Consider the following 22372-nt stretch of genomic DNA (forward strand, 5'->3'; position numbering starts at 1 on the left):
AATCGACATTTAAACTTTTAAACTGTTTAACCACGTGACTCTTTTTTTGTCTTTGATTAATCGAAAACAATATGGTCGATTAGAAGCTTGTTTGAGAAGTTGAATGGAGTTTTTACTTAAATAATCATTATGAATTCGATTTTATACACGTTTTAATCGATTTAATGTACTATACAACTTTTAGATAAAGGTAAGTCTTCGTCACCATTTATGTTTAGAATCAATGATTTAACTCGTCTTTATCAATCAGGTGTTTAATGTAAACTAATTTTGTTATTGTTTTGATCATTTGCAATCAAAAGGAATAAAAAATTAAACTTTTTTTTGACATCATTATTACGTCCTTTTTTAATAATGAATGGTAGAATGACGTCAAATCGATATATAATTAATATACAAGTATACGTCAACGTTATAGAAATGTTCTGATTGCTTTGTCCGTAAGCTGTAGTTTTAGGGCCGTGTGTTAAGAGTCTGTTGCCGAGGCCTCGTATTTTTACATGTATTATTTGGTGCAGGATAAGGGCATGTCACACTCTAGCTTAGGGCTGCTAGTCTATGTGTATACAGTGTAAATAAATTAATAAACTATACTTTTTGAATACGTATGAATAAATAACTGCGTTATCTGAGCAAACACTATAATATCCTTACTGTTTCTGGCCCTTTGGGCTTTAGTGAGGCTGATATTACTCAATTTAGGCTGGACACTTGTAACGCAAAGCAATATTTGTCTACCAGTGTCTGTTGTCTGGCTTAACTAGTTGATGTAGACTTTGAGCTTACATCTGTAGGCCCGAAAACAGTTACAGTTCTATTGTATTGGGTTGTTCGGAAAATGCGTAGCAATTTTTGATAGCCGACAGTTGAGACACCGATTGACGCAAAAATGATTAGAATTGTACAAACCAATGAATATTACGATAAATGACCTTGAGATGCTCCGTTACAAAAAAACCGTTAAGATTATTCAAATAGCATTTAATTTGTCTCATTGCAAAAAATGGATGTGAACAACGTGCATTATTGACACTTGTTTCTTTTCTTTTTTCGTAAAGGCAAAAATGCTGTACAAACAGCAAAAAAGATGTGATGTTTATGGTGGGAGTGCTGTATCAGAATCAACTGTTCGAAAGTGGTTTGCAAAATTTAAAATGGGTAATTTCAGCCTTGAAGATGCTCCTCGTTCAGGAAGACCTCCTGTTATTGAAGAAGACCAGATCAAAGCATTATTGGATGAAAACCCTCATTACACAACTCGAGAGATTGCAGACATAGTGAAGTCATCAAACAGTACTGTATTTCAACATCTAAAGAAGCTCGGATACGTGAATCATTACGACATTTGGATACCTCACGACTTAACGGAAAAAAACTTACTGGATCGCATTTCCATTTGTGATTCTCTTGAAAGACGAAATGAAAATGACCCTTTTCTGAAGCGTTTAGTGACAGGTGATGAAAAGTGGATCATTTATAACATCAGCCGAAAACGATCACGTGGTAAGAAAAATGAATCACCGTTAAAAACTCCAAAGGCCGGTCTTCATCCAAAGAAGGTCATGCTCACTGTCTGGTGGGATTGGAAAGGAATCCTGTACTACGAGCTGCTTCCACAGAATCAAACAATTGATTCTGATAAGTATTGTTCCCAATTGGATAAGCTGAACATGGCAATTAAAGAAAAACGTCTGGAACTGGCCAATAGAAAAGGCATTGTGTTTCACCAAGATAATGCCAGACCTCACACGTCTTTACGAACACGCCAAAAATTATTGGAACTAGGCTGGGATGTTTTACCCCACCCCCCTTACTCACCCGACCTTGCCCCGTCGGACTACCATTTGTTCCATTCTCTACAAAATTTCCTTTGTGATAAAAACTTTGATACTTTGGAAGCTTGCAAAAACCACGTGGATCAGTTTTTTGTGGGAAAAACTGGAAAGTTCTACGAAGAGGGTATCATGAAGCTGCCCCATAGATGGCAACACGTCATTAAAAACAATGGCGCATACATAATGGAATAAAAGTATATTTTTAGTTTTAAAACAATTTCTTTTATTTCTCTTAAAAATCGCTACGAACTTTCCGAACAACCCAATAATTTGCTTTAACAAGCAATTTTAATATTTATTGAGCTTTGATTGATGGCTTAGAATGTTAATGATAGGCAAATCAAAGATTTGTTGTTTGATCCCAAATAGGAACCATGTGTGACAAATTTTGCACTCAACTGTCAATGTTGTTACAAATGCACTAATTAAAATTGCCGAAATGTGGATAACTCGATAACCATTGGAACTATCCATTAATTACGTGTATAGTTTTTGAGCCACTTTTGACCTCCCTCCTCCCTTCCTGTTGTATACAATGTACAGTACTTTGGCAAACCCTTTCCCCCGTGAATTATATAAACTATAGTTTGTGAACCCAACATCGAAGAAATGACTTTAAAAGTTCTGCATATATTTTCTAACTGAAGTTTATTCGTGACTAGTAAGTCATACCCCACAATACCACTAAAAAGTCCAAGTAGACAATGGGCACATTCCAGAATGCATCAAACAGTATATCGTGGTTCACCTATGCACTAAGATACATTACAGTATTCGCCAATGAGTTTGTTGGTGCAGAAACCAATGTATGTTGCACTCGTCGAGCTGCAGATATGGCAAGCTCCAAGGTAGCAACAAGGCCACCTCTGTGGTGATGTTATTAATGCTGTTTTTATTTCTCATCTGTATTAACCTAAAGTTATTTTGACAAAAGACTCAAAATGCTAATATAGTGCTGTTTGCTTCCACTGTCTTGTTAGGTTGCCAGACATTCTGGTAGAAACACATTAAGTGTTCACAGGTGCATAGGTTGTGGCTGATGCCTACTAGAATGTACTCAATGTCTCAATTCTCTCCCTCCCCAAGTGTGATATAGTTTTTGTGACCCCTTCCTTGGATTAAAATCTATTATGACACAAATATTTAATGTTATGTTAATTAGGAACCAATAAAAATATATTGCAGATGGGAGTCAATCACCTGTGGGATATTCTCGCTCCTGTTGGACAGAGAATACCGCTGGAAGAACTGCAGGATCAGACCGTGGCCGTGGATCTCAGCGGATGGATTCTCGAGAGCAATAGGCAGAAAGAACTGGCTGCCAACATAAAAAAGCCACACATTCGGTAGGATTTTAACTTCAGGCTTATTTGCAAAAGAAGGAATTTAAAATTTTATTGATGATTTCCAGGAATCTGTTTTTTCGCATTTCGTGTATGTTACATCTTGGAATAAAACCAATATTCGTGTTGGAAGGCATTGCACCGAACGTAAAGAAAGACACGCTGTCTCAGAGACAGAAATCCAATGACCAGACATCTTCATCACTCTGTTCCAGAAAACACTTTACATCCATATTGAGAGAGGTAAATGTTTACAGGTGTTGATTGTGTTGCAGTTTATGTATCGTTTCCATAGAAGAAATAAGGATGGAAGTTTGCAAGAATTCAAATGAAAATGCAAACAAACTATATACAGTGGTGCCTTGATTTATGTGATTTATATTCTTTGTCTTAATTAATTATCCAAGACATAAGATTTAAGAGTACCATACTAATAAGTTTGGCTGTTTACTTATGTACCTAAATTTTCATTATTTGGTCTATATTTTTAACAGTGCAAAGAACTGATACAGAACTTGGGACTTTTGTGCATTCAAAGTTGTGGTGAGGCAGAAGCTACATGTGCATTTCTTAATAGCAGAAAAGTATAACATTTTATATATATATACAGTATCAGGAGGAATTATCTCTAATGATATGACATTATTATAGCTTGTGGCCGGATGTGTGACGGATGATAGCGATGCTTTCCTTTATGGCGCAAGGACCGTCTACAGAGATTTCAGCACCACTCCAAAGGTGATAGAATTATTTGTCCATAGATATTTCCCAATTGGCTTAACGGCATTTCAAATTAAAATACTATATTTTATTTCAGGATCCGCATGTTATAGCATACAGCATGGACGACATTGAAAAGAAACTGAATCTTGATCGTAGGAAATTAGTGGCCCTGGCGGTAATTCTGGGATGCGACTATCATCAGACAGGCATTCCTGGCATCGGGAAGGAGAAAGCTATGAAATTGTTAGAGAAATTGGAAGACGTCGATATATTAGACAGGTGGGGAGGAATTTGACCGTTATTTTATAGCTTTTTAATGTTGTTTTCAATTACAATACTTATTGTCTTTACATACCTATTCTGGCATAAAATCATAAATTGAACTGGAGTAAAGAAAAGACAAACAATGATATATTTTAATGGGGTGCACTTGAGATACATGAAACTGATTCCTTTGTAAATCTATCTATGTAAATATACAGTATAAATTATATTTATGTTTATATATATTAATAAATCCATGAGTGTGACCACGAGACCTACAAGTAAACTAAGGTTTTGTTTGTAAAGTTGCAAGACAATGGAAATTGAATTGGCATTTTCCATACGGAAGGAGGTGTGTTTTAAATTGTTCAAACAGTAGTGCATGATTACTTATCACATTGTTTATATTATAGATTTGCTTGATGATAGATTTTAATTGCATAATCACTTGTAGTTATGCTTCCACTCTTACAACTAAACTTTTTATTTTCTATTTAAAGCATAACAAAAAAGTGACATATATGGGTGTTCGGCCATTTCAAACATATATTGTAACAACGTGATTTGATTTTGCTTTTCTTAAAGATCAGGTTATAAAGTTTGTTTTTCTATCTTCTGTATTTTGATACATTAACCTCACGAAATAAAATTGATTTCTAACATGTGTGTAACTTTTCGATCCCCCTGCGTTATGCTTTATATTATACTAGTTGTGTTACCCGTTGTTGATGGGAGATATTTATTTGGTGAAATTATATTTACCTAAAGAGTATATCTGCAGAGAATTGTGTTATACAGTCAAACCTGTTTTTATGCGGGGGATAGGGACCGCATTAAAAAAAACGCATAAAAAAAATCTCACGAAACTTCACGAATGGCTTTAAATAATAGTTTTCGCAACACAATTAAAAAATATTTTTTTTATGCGGTCAACAGGGATCGCATAAAAAAAGTCTCACATAGAAAATAACTCAAAACTGTACGAAATAGAATTTATTGACAACAGATGTCAGCACTTGACTGCATCGTCTGGTTTATCGTCTGTTTTACATATTTTTGTCCAGGTGGTGTTTTGTTGACTTAAAAAGTAAATTATTTCATTTTTCGCATATTCATGCAATAATATTACTATAATAAGTGCATTTATGCTATAATAAGTTTATTTAGCTATAATAAGTCAACGTAAGACATGACGAATCCCACGAGACTAGTCGCCAACTATACCGCACAAATTAAAAATTCGCATTAAAAAAATCGCACATAAAAAGAGCGCATAAAAACAGGTTTGACTGTATTCTTACTCTCGGGCTTTGGCCTTGAGACTTGTTAATGGTCATTGCAAAGCCTGGACTGACTGGAAATTGTAGGTGTTTACATTCGAATGGGTAGTTTGTTGGGATTAATAGTATGCTATTAAATGATATATCTGTCTTTCAATTTTGAATGTTGGCATGAAATTTCTTTCAAGTATTTCAGTGGCACCAAAACTTGTCATTTGGAAGGCCTTATTGTGCTTTAAAAAATGTTTAGTGTCAGGATGAGTCCCATTTAATAGTGACAGAAAAAGTTTGGAGGCAAATTTGTAATTGAATATATAAATTTTATAGATTTCACCAGTGGAAGAATGGTGACGTCTTCTCTTCCATAGACACTTCGTTACTGCTTAAGAAAAGTCTGACACATTGTAATAAATGTAATCATCCAGGTATGTGTAATTTTATTCTAACATATTTTATGTTCAGCTATCTATAATGGCAATGACCAAACTCTTTGATTGGTAGCCAAATTACACATAAAGTGGGCCAAAAATACTTTGTATATACCATATATGCAAAGAGTAGGGCTGTTTATTTCATTTATGAGTGATGTGTCAAATATGTTTGCCGGCTGTAGTTAGGAAATTGTATCCCATATTTGTGCAATATTTTCAGGAACCAGCAAAAAGCATTCCACATCTGGTTGCCAGCTTTGTAAAACCAAAGTCTGCTGCCTGGACAACAAGGTCCTACCTTGTCCGTGCGAGTGGCACCGGGCCCATGAGATGGATTTGGAATTTAACGTATCGAGAAAGGCACTGGAAGATCCAAACTTTCCCCACAAAAATGTTAGTTCTGTTGTAAAGATTTAGTAACACACTTAAAACTTGCAGTGATAATTATTTATATTGAATTTAACAGATCATGGAAGAGTATCTCGGATTCACGGACGGCTTTGACAGCATCCCGCTAGAGTGGAATAGACCAAGTTTGACAAGTTTACAGGTTAACATTCTACTTTAAAATCCAAATCAGATATATAAAATCCTAAATATTGCAATTTTTGCTAGAACTTTATGTCTAGCAAGTTAGGTTGGACGGTGGAAGCTATCAGAGAAAAAGTTGTTCCTCTCATTACGTTGTGGCAAATTACCACACCCAAGGATGCAGAATTTGTGGATTCAAATATTTTCAAACCGGTTCGGTAAGTCGTACGAGTCCAATCTAATTAATATCAAATTACAAACTCAGATGACTAATTATACACTGTAGGATTGTAAAAGAATGTAAACGAAAATTCCAGAGATGTGTAACTGTAGAGTGGGAGTGGATCGACAAAAGCGGTAAGTTTTATTAAGTTACACAAAGACAATTCCAAGTTTAAAAACTTAAAAAAATATTATTCTATTTCAGCCAAATATGCCAATGAAACTACAACAGAGCCGAGAGAACTTTTTGAAAGAAAATATCCAAAGCTGATGATCGATTACAAAACAGAATGCAGTAAGTAAAATAATGTTTACCAGAAACTTCCAGTGTCTGAATAATGCAAAATTGCATCATTGGCATTTAACAAAGGTGACATGGTGCAAATTTGTGTTGGTTGGCAGTGAAAATATTAAACAGTAGGTTCAATTTTACTTTACAGTTAAGAAAGCAAAGGAGAAAAACAAGTCAAAAAGAAAACAAGACAACAATGATGCAAAACAGTGGGAGGTAAGATGCGATAAGAACTCGATAGACTTACTTAAAGACTCAGAATTAAAGTCAGAAGGAAGTAGACGAGGGTTGAAGGAAATAGATATTAATGCTCTACAAAATACAAAAGAAATATCAGCAACAAAAATAAACAACGATAGAAATACCTTTAAAGTTTGTACGGAAATAGAATGGAACAGATACAAGCATAAGTCAAAATGGGAACTAATTGATTGCATCCTAGAGGATGATGATGATGATGATGATGATGATGATGATAGTCTGTCTGACAAATCCGTGAAACTATCGAGCGAACATTCAAAGCCTTATCATGGCAATAGCTCAAAAGCTTTGCAGGTCGATAACTCAATTATAGTTATAGATTCTCCTAACAAATCGTGCCAAGTCATAATTATAGATTCAGATGATGAATCCATTGCTAGCGAGGAAATAGAAAAGAAAGTTTCATCACATAAGAGAAGCAAAGATAGGGAGAATATGCTTGATTTCAGTCCTCTACCGCTGCGAGATAGATTAAAAATTTTAAAATTGTGATTTTTATAAAATTTCTGTTAAGGTGACGATCTTTGGAATGCAAATTCTGACGACGTTGCCACAAGATTCCAATTAGAGCATTAAAAATTTAATGTCTGTTTTCAGATAACCAAATTCTTCAAAGCTCCAACAGCAACTTGAAGATTTTTTATTATTTTTTTTTATTGCTTTAATCTGCATGCATTATTGTCTTAATAATAAAATTTTATGATGTATTATACATGCATTTTTCAAATAAACAAAACATTTTTTTAAGAATGCAGTTTTATTGTGTATGAATCACGTACTTCAAACATGTGTTAAGCGGCAAATGTTAAATACAAAAATTGCCGGTCGTATTTACAAGAAACAGTAAATAAAATTGTGCAAATCTGACTTAAATGACACACTGTTTGAATTCAAATACATACGAGAATGCTACATTTATGCTGCTCTACAAGATGGGACAAATGGATGTGCTTTGACAGTGCCGGTTATATTTTTGGCAGTTTATTTGAGAACGAAAATATAAATTTGTTCGTTGTATTACTGTAACGGATGATCCCGATTATCTCCGCTTATAAAATTTCTCGGATAAATATGAAATTTAAAAAATTGCTGAGTATTCAAATACGTTAAAATCTCCGGCATCGAAAAAGGACGAGGATAATCTGCCAAATGGAAAACTTCCACCGAAAGTTAATTCGAAGGCACACGGATAATTGAGACTCATTACATTTAAACTGATTGCTTGGAAGACACAGGTTAAAAAATATAGCTTCACGAAGTTCTCGGTTGTCCCAATTGAAATCGAGCTGCCCGAAATTCAGGTATTTTTATTGTAATGTAAAGAACTTTGTCTACCATAAAACTGGCAGATAATTGCAGGGTTTGATTTTTGTTTCGTAGGAATTTCAGAAGTCGAAAAATATGATTTAAACAGCAGCATAAGTTTTTTTTTTGGTGATCCAAGAATTAATTAAACTTTAAAACAGACATAAAACAAAAATTAAGTGTGAACTAAATAGTTTAGGAACTAATTAAGGCACTCCAATACAACAAATCAATTGTTTTGACTAGGAAATAAATCAAAAATTTTTGGCCAGAAAATAATAATAATAAAAAAAAACGCGCTTACTCTTTTGGCCATTTTTTTTTTCATCAGGACAACAGTTTGAATATTTTGTGCAGTTTGCTCTTGTCTTCAAATAGGCTTCTGATGGTGAGTACCTGAACGGCACCAACGCAGAGCATGACGCAGATGGCCAGAATGGAGTAGAAGTTTACTCGAGTGAAGTTATGCTCTTGGACGCTCCTGTCACGAGCTTCGATGGCCCGCTTTTGATCCTGAAAGTGTTTCATTTTATTCAGATTGTCTCTCACTTTATTTATGGATTCCTATTTTGGGAAGAAAGGAAAGGATATTTAGTTCTCTCTTAAGCTAAATTAATCGGCATAAGTGAAACAATAAACAACTGCATACTTTTATCTGTTCTATGCTGTCAGTGTATTCTGAAATCTCTGTGGGGAAGTCCATCTGGACGTCGTCCCATCGAATGTCATCGCTGTCCGAATCCACGTACACCTCAAAATATACGGATTTTGTGGCAAAGTGGCTGAATTCGTTGTCAAAACAAAACTTATAATCTCCATCTTCTTTAACGTCATGCCTATTCGATAATCACTCGGTTAGAAGACGTGTTTTATTTTTACCCGTTATTTGCATCTGTATAACAGAATTGGCTCGTGCTTACTTTCTCTTCATAATCTATCACGTTTATTTCTGTTCAATGTGCAAAAATCTACAATTTTAACAGAAAGTGCTATTGACTCTTAACCTAATGTTTCCAAAATACTGTACAAAATCAGTTTGTTCCAAGTCTGTTTTTGGAGTGGAAATACAGTATTTGAGAATATGTAACTATGGTTATTAATGCATGGTTTGTATGATGCAATATGGAAATATGACATCATGTGTACATATTAAACGTATTATATTGTCCTCCTGGAAAGACTTTCTAAGGAAACCGGCCCTTACTCAGATGTGTAGACACAACAAACACTCAAACTATGCAAGCAGCCTATTGATGAGGCATGAACCTGTGACCAACTACCAATGTTCGGTGGTTTTATTCAGTCAGCCACTGGTAGGCCTATTAATGTACAGACTGACTGCTAGATAGTGTGCTGATGATTATTATTTATATTCCTGCTTGGAACTTAGTCTATATTTTAATAAATATATTAATTTGTGTCTCTTATCTTACTCATATATTGTGGTTGACTACAAAATGAATTTTACAGCAGACAGTTGCTTTTCCCTATTAGTTTGTTATATCAAGCCAAAAGTAGCTAAAATTTCAAACTGAAAATTAGAACTTTACCATGTCTAGGATGCAAATAATGTGAATCAACATATAAAATCCATTGCGGTCCATTTTTCAACATACCTATGAATTGCATCCGGTTTTTGATAATCCGCAATCAGTTGTCGACCTTGCGGCGAATATAAATAAAACGTAATAGTCATTTCGTTGTTTATGTCCATTTCTCCAAAGCTCGAATCGACAACCTGTAAAAGGCATAATTCGTATTAAAGTAATATTTTGATGGCAAATAATAATTGCAAATTCTGCATTTATTAAACAATTATCTGACGAGTGACAAGAATGATCTCAGAATAAAATCAGTCGTAATTCGACGCGATTCTTTCAAATCTTTACCTCTTCCATAAACATAGATTTGTGGGTCAAAATGCTAAATCTAAACAGCATTTAGTCGTGTCCTCTATATTTCAAGACCATCCCGACAGTTGTGGGAATGGAGCCAAGCAAGTCCTGAGCTGGACAGAAGCATATGTGAAATCAAAAGCAAACAGTTGTACTGCAAAGTCAGTTACATAAAATTAGTATAGTTTAAATAATAATCAAGGATCTATTTGATTAATTCTTTTCACATCTTGTAAAATTAATGTAGAATGGTAGTAAACATGTACAATTAATAATACTTTTTATATTATCCAATCTTGACACTTGAAAATGAGGCTTGGGAGCTTTTACCATTAATTAATTAAGCTTGGATATATGCAAGTTGTTTGAGGATGGCATATATTCATTTAAATGGCACTAATTTAACAGTTTATCACATTCTATCAGTGTGCATAACAAGGTAGGCCCTACATATTTTTGAATCACCCTATGTACTGTACCACTGACAATTCTCAGATATTGTTATTCACAAGCATGGATGCAGCATCTTTTGTTGTACAGGCTGCTCCACTTAAAATCAGCCCCAGATGAAACATTAGTGATGTAGATTTTAGACTCCAAACAAATGCCAAATTCTATCAGGCTAGATATGGCTAAATACTAAATAAATTATGCAACCAATTTTACAGGGAATATTTAAAAGGGAAAGTGTACAAGACCGATCTCAGAACTATATTCAAACTGAAGGCATTCTCGATAATATTGAAGCTATCGATATCAGTATTTCACATAAAAGTCTGAACATACAGACAGATGCATAGAAGCAAGGTGACACAGCTTTCGGCATCTGTACACCTGAATAACGTTAAAATAATATTTCTAATGATTGTCCTTTGTCTAAATTTGTTTGTCTTGTTTCTGGCGAGAATGGCCAATTTTACTTGGGAGTTTTTAAATATGCTAAAGATATCAAAATTAATTTAATCTACTGTAGCAGTAAAACGCATTAAAGTGTTTAGATATTCATATTCTACTTTTGCATATTTGTTACATGTGTTTATTGTTTGTTCAATGGATGCGAACACAAACCGTAATGGTTAACAGTATCACAATCTTTCAAAATTGCCAAAAGAAGCCATTACAATAAACAATGCATAAAAGTAAGGATAAAGTTCAATTGTTTACAAAGCATAAAATCCACTTTTGAACATTTGATCGATCCAACAAAACAAATCATACAATTACTCATATTCAAAATATTTTTATAGATCTGAATCATTAATATAATCCTAATAAGTCTGCTCATATTTAAGGTTTTATATTTATGAATAATTGAATAGCAATTTCTAATATAGCATCTGTTAAATTATTTGTCAAATTATATTTATTTTATCAGAGTTTAGTTTAGACGAGAGTAGATATAATAGGAAAATTGCACAACCAAGATGCAAAAACTATTATAAAACTAGCACAAAAGTTTGATTCTGTAATGCTTCCTAGCATAAATATCACTTCTAATCATGATTATGCAGAATTGCATTACTTGTTAAAAATTTAAAGACAAGGATGTTTATTTGCACAACCTCTCAAATGTGAATTTATAAGCAGTTTGCTTACGAGATGTATGGAAAGTTAACTAAAAGCCCAAATATCTTAATTAATCAATCCCGTTTGATGCCATTTTGACTTGGTATAAACAATTTCGCCAATATGGAACGATACCCCACGTTATCTCGAATTATCGTAAACAGAACTGCCTTCCAAAAAGAGCATTAGCAAATCAATTATTTCCAAACATTACCCGTCACTTTTGTATATTAATGTGGGATTTAGAATAAAACTGTCGTACATAATACTTTATCGGTGTTTTTGGCATTAAATGCTCTCAGAATATCCACCACTATCTTTAAAAAGCGAACGTTTACGCTCGAGAACAGAACGAAGGATATTCCAAAAGTCCGAATAGGAAAAGATCCGATAGAAAGTCAAAAAGATTTCCAAAGATAGAACGAACGTTCCAAAAAGGCTGGGAAAAATTAAAACTAAATTATTTAATGTATCGAACGGAAGAAAATTTGCAATTTTCTGGATAGCTGATAATTTTGCCGAACTTGGACTCTTTAATATATAGTTTGTATAGATTTTACGACACGAACCGATTCCGACAATTCTTATACTGTTTTTCAAACTGCTCCTGTCAATTTTATATTGATTTTGAACGAATCGTGAATGTTTCTACCAACAAACCAATCCCAACGATGGAGCAAATCGATCATAATCGCTTTATACAGATCAAACCTGTTGTAACAACCCAAGCCACTCCCGACGATCTCGCAGCAAGTTGACTCCACTTCCATTCAGTTTAGACAGATTTTGGTTAGATCTCGAAGTCTTTTATAGTGACCAGAGCCTAGAGAATGAGTATTTATGTTAGAATTTCTTCCAAATGCCAACTGGACGAAGCAATAGGTTCTAGCAGATGCTACACATAACACAGAATCAATAAGATTATAGAATATAAAGCAAAATACATGAGATTTGAGTAAAAAACATTGATTCTCACCTGAAACTCAATCTCCAGGATCTCTCCGGTCTTGGCAAATTGGTAAAAGCATTCGGTGGTCCTGGGCTTGATGGTCATCGTCAGCTCGGTTTCCGCCTGATCGAACATATCCGATCGAATCCATTTAAAATTGATATTTAGTGACAAAAAGAACAAAAGTGCCACATTAAATGTTAGCATCTTGTAGAGTGTTGGCCAACGGGATTTTAATGTTAATCAAACTAGAATATAATGCCGTTAATTACAGAAATTAATTTAAATTAAGCGTTTAAAATCGCCATCCGGCCAAATAAAACGAATTTCTCAGCCGATTTGTAATTTTGATAAGGGGTTGGCCGGGTCACGTGGTACAGCGATGATACTTGAGTGTTGCCAGTTTTAAGAGGGGGGTGTTTATTGCTTATTTAATGGATTCTTAATTTAATTCATTTATTATATATAAATGATTAATAATATTAAATAATATTAGACGATCGAGATAATGGTCCGTTTAGTTTCGTTGTTTTGAAGTTAGTTCCAACGCGTTCGGGAATGGCTAGTTGGTGACGTTGTAGATTAGACCACAGCCTACAATAAGAAACAGCCTAGTCATTTGCTCTGAACACGTGTGTCGATTCCTGAGGCGGTTTGCACATAGTCCTCACTAGGAGCGCTGATGACCGGACTATTCGATCAAGTGATCAATGCTAATTCTGTTGTAAAGACGTGGTTATAATATATTTAAAAAATTAAAATTTTGAAAATATTTTACATCAAGATATTGGTAAATTTTTATAAAGTTTGATTTAAAATGGTTCATTGCTCTGTGCCGTTTTGTACATCAAATAAATCAAAAAAAGATGGAACAAGTTTTCACGAATATCCAGCGGAAGAGAGTTTACGTTTAAAATGGATAAAAGCTGTCAGTAGAAAAGGTAAGATTTATTTAATACTCCATAATTAAATAATGTAGGAAAAACGAATAATTTTATAACATCTATGCTACTTGCCATTGATGCTACACTTTTGCAATTATTTTATTATATGCTGTAAGGGTTCGTGCAAAAACCACGTGTCCCCATATTTCCCAAATCTTACTTCCCCTTCCCATTATGATCTTTTGTGGCTTTTATAAAACCTCCCTAAAAAAGCACATGGAAAATTTCAACCCTCGAAAATTTATATATTACTTCCTTTTATCAAATTTCTCGGATATTTCAAAAACGGTAGAAAGACATTGCTGAAAACTACATGGGTGTATTTGAAAAGCATTTAATTTCAGCTTTTTAAAATACAAATAAAATTAAATACATATACTCCCCCTTAATGAGGACAAGTACGGTTTTTGCACAACCCCTAACTTCAATGAGATTAGGCTATATTGCAATTGCATTTTAAATTTTTGTACAATTTATCTATTTATGCATACAAATTATTTATAGATGGTATAACTAATAGATTTACTGTATAAGCTAACTCTTTTTAAAATTTACAGATGAAAACAGTTCCAAACTTTGGAAGCCAAGTGACTGGTCAGTTGTCTGCAGTAAGCACTTTCTAGAATCAGATTATAAACCAGGATTGAAAAAGAGAATATTGATTCGAAATGCCGTCCCAAGCGTTTTTCCCGAATACCCATCCTATAAGCAGATTGTTTGTAAAGAAGCCAGAAGAGAAGTAAAAAAGGTTAGTCCCAAGAAAGGAGTTTGTACTGGTACCAAACGAAAGCATGTTCAATCTGAGCAACAAGTACATGATCAAGTTCCATTAATGAGTCCTGTGGACGGAGCTGTTTTTTTAGACTATGAAAGCAGGTTCTCTAGTTCCACAGCCAGATGTGAACTTTCAGACTGTGACATAAGGCCATCTAGTTCTGCATCTGGTATAGAAGTTTCTGTAGGGACAAGTTATACAATGTTAAAACTGAATTCTGACAAGAGAAGACTGAAAACTTTGGAGCAGAAATGCAGGAGACAAGATTACACTATCAAGCGCCTGTATGAAGAACAACGTAGATTGAAAGCAGAAAATAAATTGTTAGCTGGAAAGCTTGAAAAATATCATATAGAAAGCTTAGAGAATGACAGTGCCCAAGGTATGTTACAATAATTCATGTGATAACATATTAATATTCCTAATATCCTATTATATCAATATAGTACATTATAACACAAAATTGGTTTTATGTAATCTGCTATTGATTGTTTAACTTTTTTGGCAGATTTGTGTTAGTGACTAATAAAATTATATTGTACTTTTAGGTAACTGCAAAGCAGATTTCATACTTGAACAGCTGGTTGTTTACAATAAACAAAAGCCTCGTTGGAGTGACAACACAGTAAAATACTGTGTCTTATGGAGCAAAAAGTCTTCTAGGGCATATACATTTGCTAGGAAAACTCCACTTTTATCATTACCATCAAAATCAACATTGAAAAGATATATAGGCTCTGTTTCTGGGGTTAGTGTGGGTTCCCTAATTAAGCAACGATTAACTCAGGAGGCAAAAAAGTTGTCACAAGTGGAAAAATTAGGTTCACTTATTTTGGATGAAATGACCATTAAACCTAATCAACAGTATAACAAGCAAGCAGACGAAGTAGTGGGAACAGTAAAAATGAATGGCCTGGAAAAACAACTTGGACTTGAACATGTCACAGCAAATAGTCTCCTGTGTTTTGTGTTTTCAGGATTATCAAAAAATTTTCGAATTCCTGTTGCATATTTTTTTATCAATGATTTAAAAGGTCAGGAACTTTATACTTTAACTTTAGATGTGATTCATTCAGTGGAGACAGCAGGTCTAAAAGTACTCAGGATAGTTGCTGATGGCCATAGTAAAAATGTTAAGTTATTTGAATTACTTAGTGCTGTTAACCCTCCAATTCCAAAGATTCCACATCCAATGGATAATAATCGTTCAATATTCCTATCATATGATCCATGTCATATATTAAAAAATTTCTGGTCATTGCTTCTTTCTCCAAGTAGGGTAATGGTGAATCATGGAAAACATATTAGTGGTGTATTTCTCCGAAACTTGTTTCACCTACAGAGAGATCATGTTATTAAACCAGTAAGATGCTTAACTTTTAAACATGTCTATCCAACAAATTTTGATAAGATGAAGGTTAAGCGTGCAGTGGACATATGCAGCCAAAATGTAATTGCTGCACTGAAGTTTTTACAGAAGCACGGACACAGGTTTGGGAACTTGAACTTTGTTGAGGCCGAGGGCACAATTGAGTATTTGGAAATGATGCAAAAATGGTTTGCTATTCACAATATCAGCAATACTCAACACCACATTCATTCCAGAAATGCAACAGTGATGCAGTTTGTTTCTGCTAATGATGAAAGGCTCAATTGGTTGGATGGTGAGTTTTTGGGATATTTACAGTCCTGGAAAGATAGCTGTGACAGTCCCAATGTTCAATTTATCAGTAAGCAAACTTATGAAGCTGCTTGTCTCACAACCAGATCCACTGTTCTGTGTATCAGGTATTTGTTGGAGAATGGTTTTGATTTTATATTAACCAGAAAATTCAATTCAGATGATATAGAGAACCTTTTTAGTGGACTGCGGTCCATGTCTGGATTCAATGACCAGACAAACGCCTGCAGCATAATGCAAGGACTGCATACAATTCTTAAAACAGGACTAATTAGTGCATCCCTTGAAAGCAATGCAGAAAGCTTAGATTGTGAGGAATGGATGTCTCCTAATGAAGACATGTCCATTATTGTAAATCAGGTATTATATTTTGATTAATAAATTACTTTAATAGACCTAATTTAATTTAATTTAATATACCTAATAAAGTAATCATTATAATAATAATTTATTATTTTTAAAGGCATGCATGGATAAGAACTATACTATCAAGGAAGTTACTAAGCATATTGAGCCACAACTGAAACAGCTAGAGATTAGACCTTCCAATATTATAAAGCCAAACATTCAATCTGCTACAATGGCATACATTGCTGGATACTTAGTACGTATCACCGAAGAGAAAATTGAATGTTCCGACTGTTTGGACATACTTGCATCAGTGAAATCCCCTGCACCTATCATGGGCATAATAAATTTAAATGATCTAGGCGGGCTCTTATATCCAAAAGTAGAGTTTATTGGGTTTTTGCAGCAACTGGAGAAGGCTATTCATGCAGGCTTACCATTTTTAATTCAGCAACCAGCTGTGATGCATAATTTATGTAAGATTATTCTTCCTTGGATGGAGAAAAATCCATTGTTTATGTGTGGTAAAGATGGACACCAAAATATACTGTGTAATGTAATTCTAAGAAAATTCATCAGACCCTACATTTCCAACTACATAAGAACTGTGAACGACACTTATATTCGGGAGAATCATAGACCCAAAACGTCAAATAATAAAGCTTTATCAAGAAAAATAATAAAAGTGGCACCTCTATAAACATGGGGTGGCCACAACTGGTACAGGCCTGGTGAAAACTCGTGATTTTTGTATATTTTAAAAAATTTAAATTTTGTTTATAAAATGTTAAAATTAATAAAAATTATTGTAATAAAGTAAAAGAGAACATGTTTTTTGCATTATTTTTACTGTTTCATTGCTTTAAAAAATTGTAAGGATATAAAAATATTTTTTAAAGTTGAAAATTGTTTTAATATGACCAGAATAGGTACAGTACATCTAGCCCATTAATTATTATCGCATTTAACCGTCTAGATAATTATTGATAACATGTCTATTGTTTTAGATTGTTCTGCAGAAATCCGGGCAAAATCTTAATTAAAAAAAATCAATAATTTGCTATATCCTGTTTGAATTACTGTTTTATTTTACGAACATATGACAGCATGTAGCTAGGATAACTTAATCAGTGTGTGTTGTTATGGTTCGTTGTGTGGCTCCATCTAGCGGGAGAAAATATTTTCGTTTGGACACAACTCTTCAATGGGATTTTCCCCATTTGACTAGGCTGTTTCTTATTGTAGGCTGTGATTAGACAAACGAATGAAATCGGAGCATTCGGTTACTTTCGGTGCAGGGTTTCGAATGATTATTAATTGTTCCGTTTGTTCATAATGATTCAACACGTTCGGGAATTGGCTATATTGTGAGTGACGTTGCTAGATAAATGAACGAATTAGACGAATTCGGTTACTTTCGGTGCAGGACGCCGAACGATAGTTAATTAATAGTTACGTTCGTTTATAATTGTTGTGACAAAACGTTTCAGGAAATGATCGAGATCTGTTCGATCCCTTTCTTATTGAAAAAACAGAAATAAAAATTATTGCAATACGAGAATAGAATATATTTTTAAAATATATCTCAAAGTCAAGGGGTGGGAAGATAAGGGATTATCTCGAATGGGGTTGGATTTAATGATGTTACTCGTTAAAACGTGGAGAATTGCAAAAAAAAAGATTAACCCATTTTTAAAATATATTATATACATAACAGCAGGAAAGGTGTTAACATCGAACAATAAGTGTCAGAACTAAACATTCTTTCTGTATTACTATCTTCTTCCTTGTACGCCATATCAGATTCCTGACGTCGGCGACACCTGGCGTCGATTAGTAAGTAGTTAGTAAATACGTTGAGATGTTTCTAGGGAAAGTTACAGCCAGAGTAGCCAACCCGCCCGAGTGCGGCGCGAACCCGTGACCGAAATCCCAGTGTTTAGCGACATAACCGCTCGGCCGCTGGTGGGTACCTGTATTATTATGTTATTCTTAATATAATACATATGATGGCAGCCTACCACTCCAGTGGACCCAGGATCGAATCCGGACGGGTCGAGTAATCCCCAGAAATTTTTCGGGGGATGATCCGACCGGATATGTCCGTCTCCGTTCCCAGCGCCGGATCCAATAGGCGCGAGGCCCGATTGAATTTTTTTTGCGGGGCCCCTCAAACTTTAAATAACAAAATTAATTAACTGTTAATTTACATATTAAAATATGTTGTTTTATTTTTAATAATAATATACCTAGATATTTATTTTTGTAACATGTACTGTACTATTTTTAAATATATAAATTTTGACGTGATGCGCGGGGCCCTTCAAGCGCGGGGCCCGATTGGCACTAATCGCTCCAATCGCCTAAAATCCGACCCTGTCCGTTCCACACCACCCGGCCGCTCCATTGTGGGCCTGGCCGAACCCAGCCTGGCTTCCAAGGCTGATGTATCAATTCTTAAGATTTTTTGAAAATAATTACTGATGAAATCCTCTTCGTTTTTCATGTCCACCGCACGAGCTAACGGTAGATTTTCAAATCGGCGTTTTAGATTTACTATATCTACCACTTGGTAGTAAATGTTGATCTTCCAATATTCTTCTGGTTGTGAATCGGCCGAAAAATCTAATGTATTGCTTTTGCCCACAGTCGACTCTATAAAATTCTTTCTGTTGACGCCTCCTTTTTGAGACTCTAACAGGTACTAGTGAAATCTCGTACTTTTCAGAAACCTGCTCGATGTCTGTCCAAATTTTGAACCGATTTCTGCATGCTTCGATAGTACTTGCTATGAGGTCACTAGCCTAACCAAGAGTGGCATTGAGTCTGGAAAAATTTACTCGCTACATTCACTATAGCGAGAACTGAGTGAAATGTGTGTAAGGAAACGACGAACTCTGGTTTCGTAATATTTAGCAATCCAGGTGTTTCCACTGTGTGCTTGTCACGGTTCTCAGTGATCTCTTTTTCCAAAGTCAATTTAATTGCCTCATAATTTGTCAGTACTGCTTGGCAGTTTTCGTAGCGACAACTCCATCTGGTAATACTGAGACTTCCCGTTTCACGGCTGGTATGGATTCCGAGAGTGCCTTGTAATTTTTGCAGGCTCGCATGATGACCAGGTTGTGCGAAGTGAATATACAAAGCTTCGAGGTCGTTAAAAAATGTCTTTGCTAGTGAAACATCGCGCACGAGTCAACAACCACGAGATTTAGTTTATGTGCTAAGCGATGGATGTAAATTGCGTGAGAATGAGTTTCTTTGATAATCTCCTGTAGGCCACGATTTTTACCAGACATGACGCTAGCATCATCATAAGACTGTGCAAGAATTGGAACATCATCCAAATGGTGTTTATTCAATGTGACCGAAATTAATGTAGCCAGTCCTTGCGTATTTCTGGAGGTGGAACAATTTGTAAAACCTATAAATCTTTCGACTATGTCTAAACCGTTCGGCGTATCTTACGGTCATTGACAATTGTTCCTCTTTACAGCATGTGGCCTCGCCCACACAAAGAAAACAGCCACATGCTTTAGCTTCTTCAACAATTTCTTCCAGTAATATTATTAATTTCTTCCAGACTGAGGTTCGATATCACTTCAATTATTTCATTCTGGATATCTGGGCTGCGGTAGTTGTAGCGTTTTTCAAAGTGGAGTAAAAATTTGTCATAATATCTACAAAGAAGTTGAGCAATTTCCAAGAAATTACCTCTATTTTAAGAAGATGCGTCTTCCCGGTGCCCTCTCAAAGGCAAACCCTGACGAACAAGGGTCAGTATTATATCAATAAGTTTAGCCAAGTATTCTTTCTCTGTTTTGAACAATTTCTTCCTCTTGATGTTTCCTAAGTTGTTAATTTAATGAACATCTCCAACTATAAGAGATTGACGATAAGATACATACATTTGGCTGCATTCAGCGTGAGGCGATGATTCTGAGTGTTTTTTTTAACGCTTCTGATAATTTTTTTCCAGTTGTTAAAACCACTTTTCACAAATTTCTCATTTTGGTCTCGTATATTGCCCTTGTTGAAGTTTCTACATACGAAACAGTAGACTTTGTCTTCTTCTTTGCTGTATTCCAACCAGTTATTATACAGTTCATAATATCTGGACGAAAACGATCTGAATTTTGTCCCAAATTTAGTTTTTGGGATATCTATAACAGATTGTGACGATCCAAGTTGAAGGGTGTCTAGTTCATCCGGTTTGTCAAATTTATTAGAAAGAGGTCTTGCGGAATCAATAACGACGACTCCGTCACCATCCACTTCTACGACCGAGTCGGCTGACTGTGACGTTACTGACGGTGGTGGCGAGCATACAGAGGAGTTTTCTAAATAATTTGTACTTTCAACCACCTTATTTTCGTCCAGACAGGATTCCTTTATTGAGTTCGTCGATGATTCGGGGAAGGAATACTAGGTCTTATCGCATCTACTTCCGTGTTACTTCCACGTGTCCTTGGAGTATTATTTTTAAAAAAACATCTGATGTCTTTGAATTTTTTCATGTTGACATCTTATATCTAGGAAAAAATATAAGTGCTTGCTTATATGTTATTAAACCGAATCAATTATTGAATCGTTATACAATTGAAATAACTTCACATATTACTGGGTAATAAGGTAATTGTCAAAAGTGCAGAAGAAAACAAAGCACGAAGAAGTAAATGTTGGGTAGGCACCAGACTGGAGCCACCAGTGGGCACTACCAATCTTACACGCAATGGAACTTAGTATTTATTTTCAATATGAATTGGAATTTTTCGATTTCGGAATTTCAGATGTGCAGGTCAAAGTAAAATAATAATAATAATAATAATAATTTGAACAATTCGTTAAAGATTTTTGTCGTAAAATTTGACGACGTTAAATGAAGTGACCTCGAGTAACTTTTGTTCATAGGCACTTCTGGATCGAAGGGCAAACCAACGATTTAACTTACTTGTTTATAGCAGAAATTCATTTATGAAACGTAAAGCATACGTCAATTTCTAATTCCCTATTATCTTCAGTTTACCACAGATTTTTTTTCATCCAAGTGTTTTCAGTGAAAATACTCTATCTCTTTGACGAAATTTTTCAGGAAGGGAAAGATATCACTGCTGTTTCTGAGCAAAGGAATAAAATGAAATGCGGGTCAATTTGGTCTATGGGAAGTACTGTACGCGCTTACGTTGCATCTTATAAAATTCAATAAATGGTATAAAATCTTTACACAATTTACCACAAAACTTGAAACTTCAACTCACCTGTATTGTATAGTGCAGCGTTTCTCAACCTGAGGGTCGCGACCCCCTTGGAGGCCGCAAAACAATAATGAAATCATTTTATGAGAAAAAATCATTTATTATAAACTTATAAACATTTTACTTACAATAAGTACACATGTAAAGAAAAGAAATTAATGTGATGGTTGCATTTGTTTACATTTATAATTACAGTCAAAATTCAATTAGTAATAGTAAGGCTTACTGTTATTATTGCTTTGGGTGGGGGTCGCGAAATATTAATTTTATTTATATTTACTGTTTGGGGGTCGCGGAGCTAAGAAGGTTGAGAATCGCTGGTAGAGTGTATTAAATAATTTTTATTATTTTTCTAAAAAAACAACAGAAACTTTATTCGTTGTACGTAATATAAAACCAACTGGTTCCTTCAGGTTGGCGCGCGTCTGAGCGTGCTACGGGTCAAGCCCGTCAGATGGAGCAAGGGTGTGTG

General features: G+C 34.8%; 2 protein-coding genes across 3 annotated transcripts; one reads left to right on the forward strand and one right to left on the reverse strand.

The window, feature by feature from the left end:
* Gen (XPG-like endonuclease) lies at positions 1-7932 on the forward strand. Of its 2 annotated transcripts, XM_067263184.1 has the most exons (14): positions 1-190; positions 3021-3181; positions 3247-3421; positions 3673-3762; positions 3830-3916; positions 3996-4180; positions 5773-5870; positions 6097-6269; positions 6343-6426; positions 6492-6625; positions 6694-6764; positions 6835-6924; positions 7070-7137; positions 7780-7932. In XM_067263184.1, exons 2-14 carry the CDS (start codon positions 3021-3023, stop codon positions 7813-7815), a joined length of 1452 nt encoding a protein of 483 aa, XP_067119285.1. In that variant the 5' UTR covers positions 1-190; the 3' UTR covers positions 7816-7932. The 2 variants fall into 2 exon arrangements, with proteins under 2 accessions (XP_067119285.1, XP_067119284.1); XM_067263183.1 differs by lacking the exon at positions 7780-7932 and having other exon boundaries at positions 7070-7773.
* Positions 7921-13282, reverse strand: LOC136969088 (transmembrane emp24 domain-containing protein 5-like). Its single transcript, XM_067263185.1, has 4 exons — positions 12925-13282; positions 10104-10225; positions 9137-9323; positions 7921-9051 (listed from the first exon to the last, which is right to left on the reverse strand). The coding sequence occupies exons 1-4, from the start codon at positions 13102-13104 to the stop codon at positions 8815-8817; spliced, it is 726 nt and encodes a 241-aa protein (XP_067119286.1). The 5' UTR covers positions 13105-13282; the 3' UTR covers positions 7921-8814.
* Positions 13283-22372: the final 9090 nt, after the last annotated feature.

Source organism: Centruroides vittatus, unplaced genomic scaffold, assembly GCF_030686945.1.
Source record: "Centruroides vittatus isolate TY-2023 unplaced genomic scaffold, ASM3068694v2 contig_17, whole genome shotgun sequence".
In the NCBI taxonomy this organism is placed as follows: domain Eukaryota; kingdom Metazoa; phylum Arthropoda; class Arachnida; order Scorpiones; family Buthidae; genus Centruroides; species Centruroides vittatus.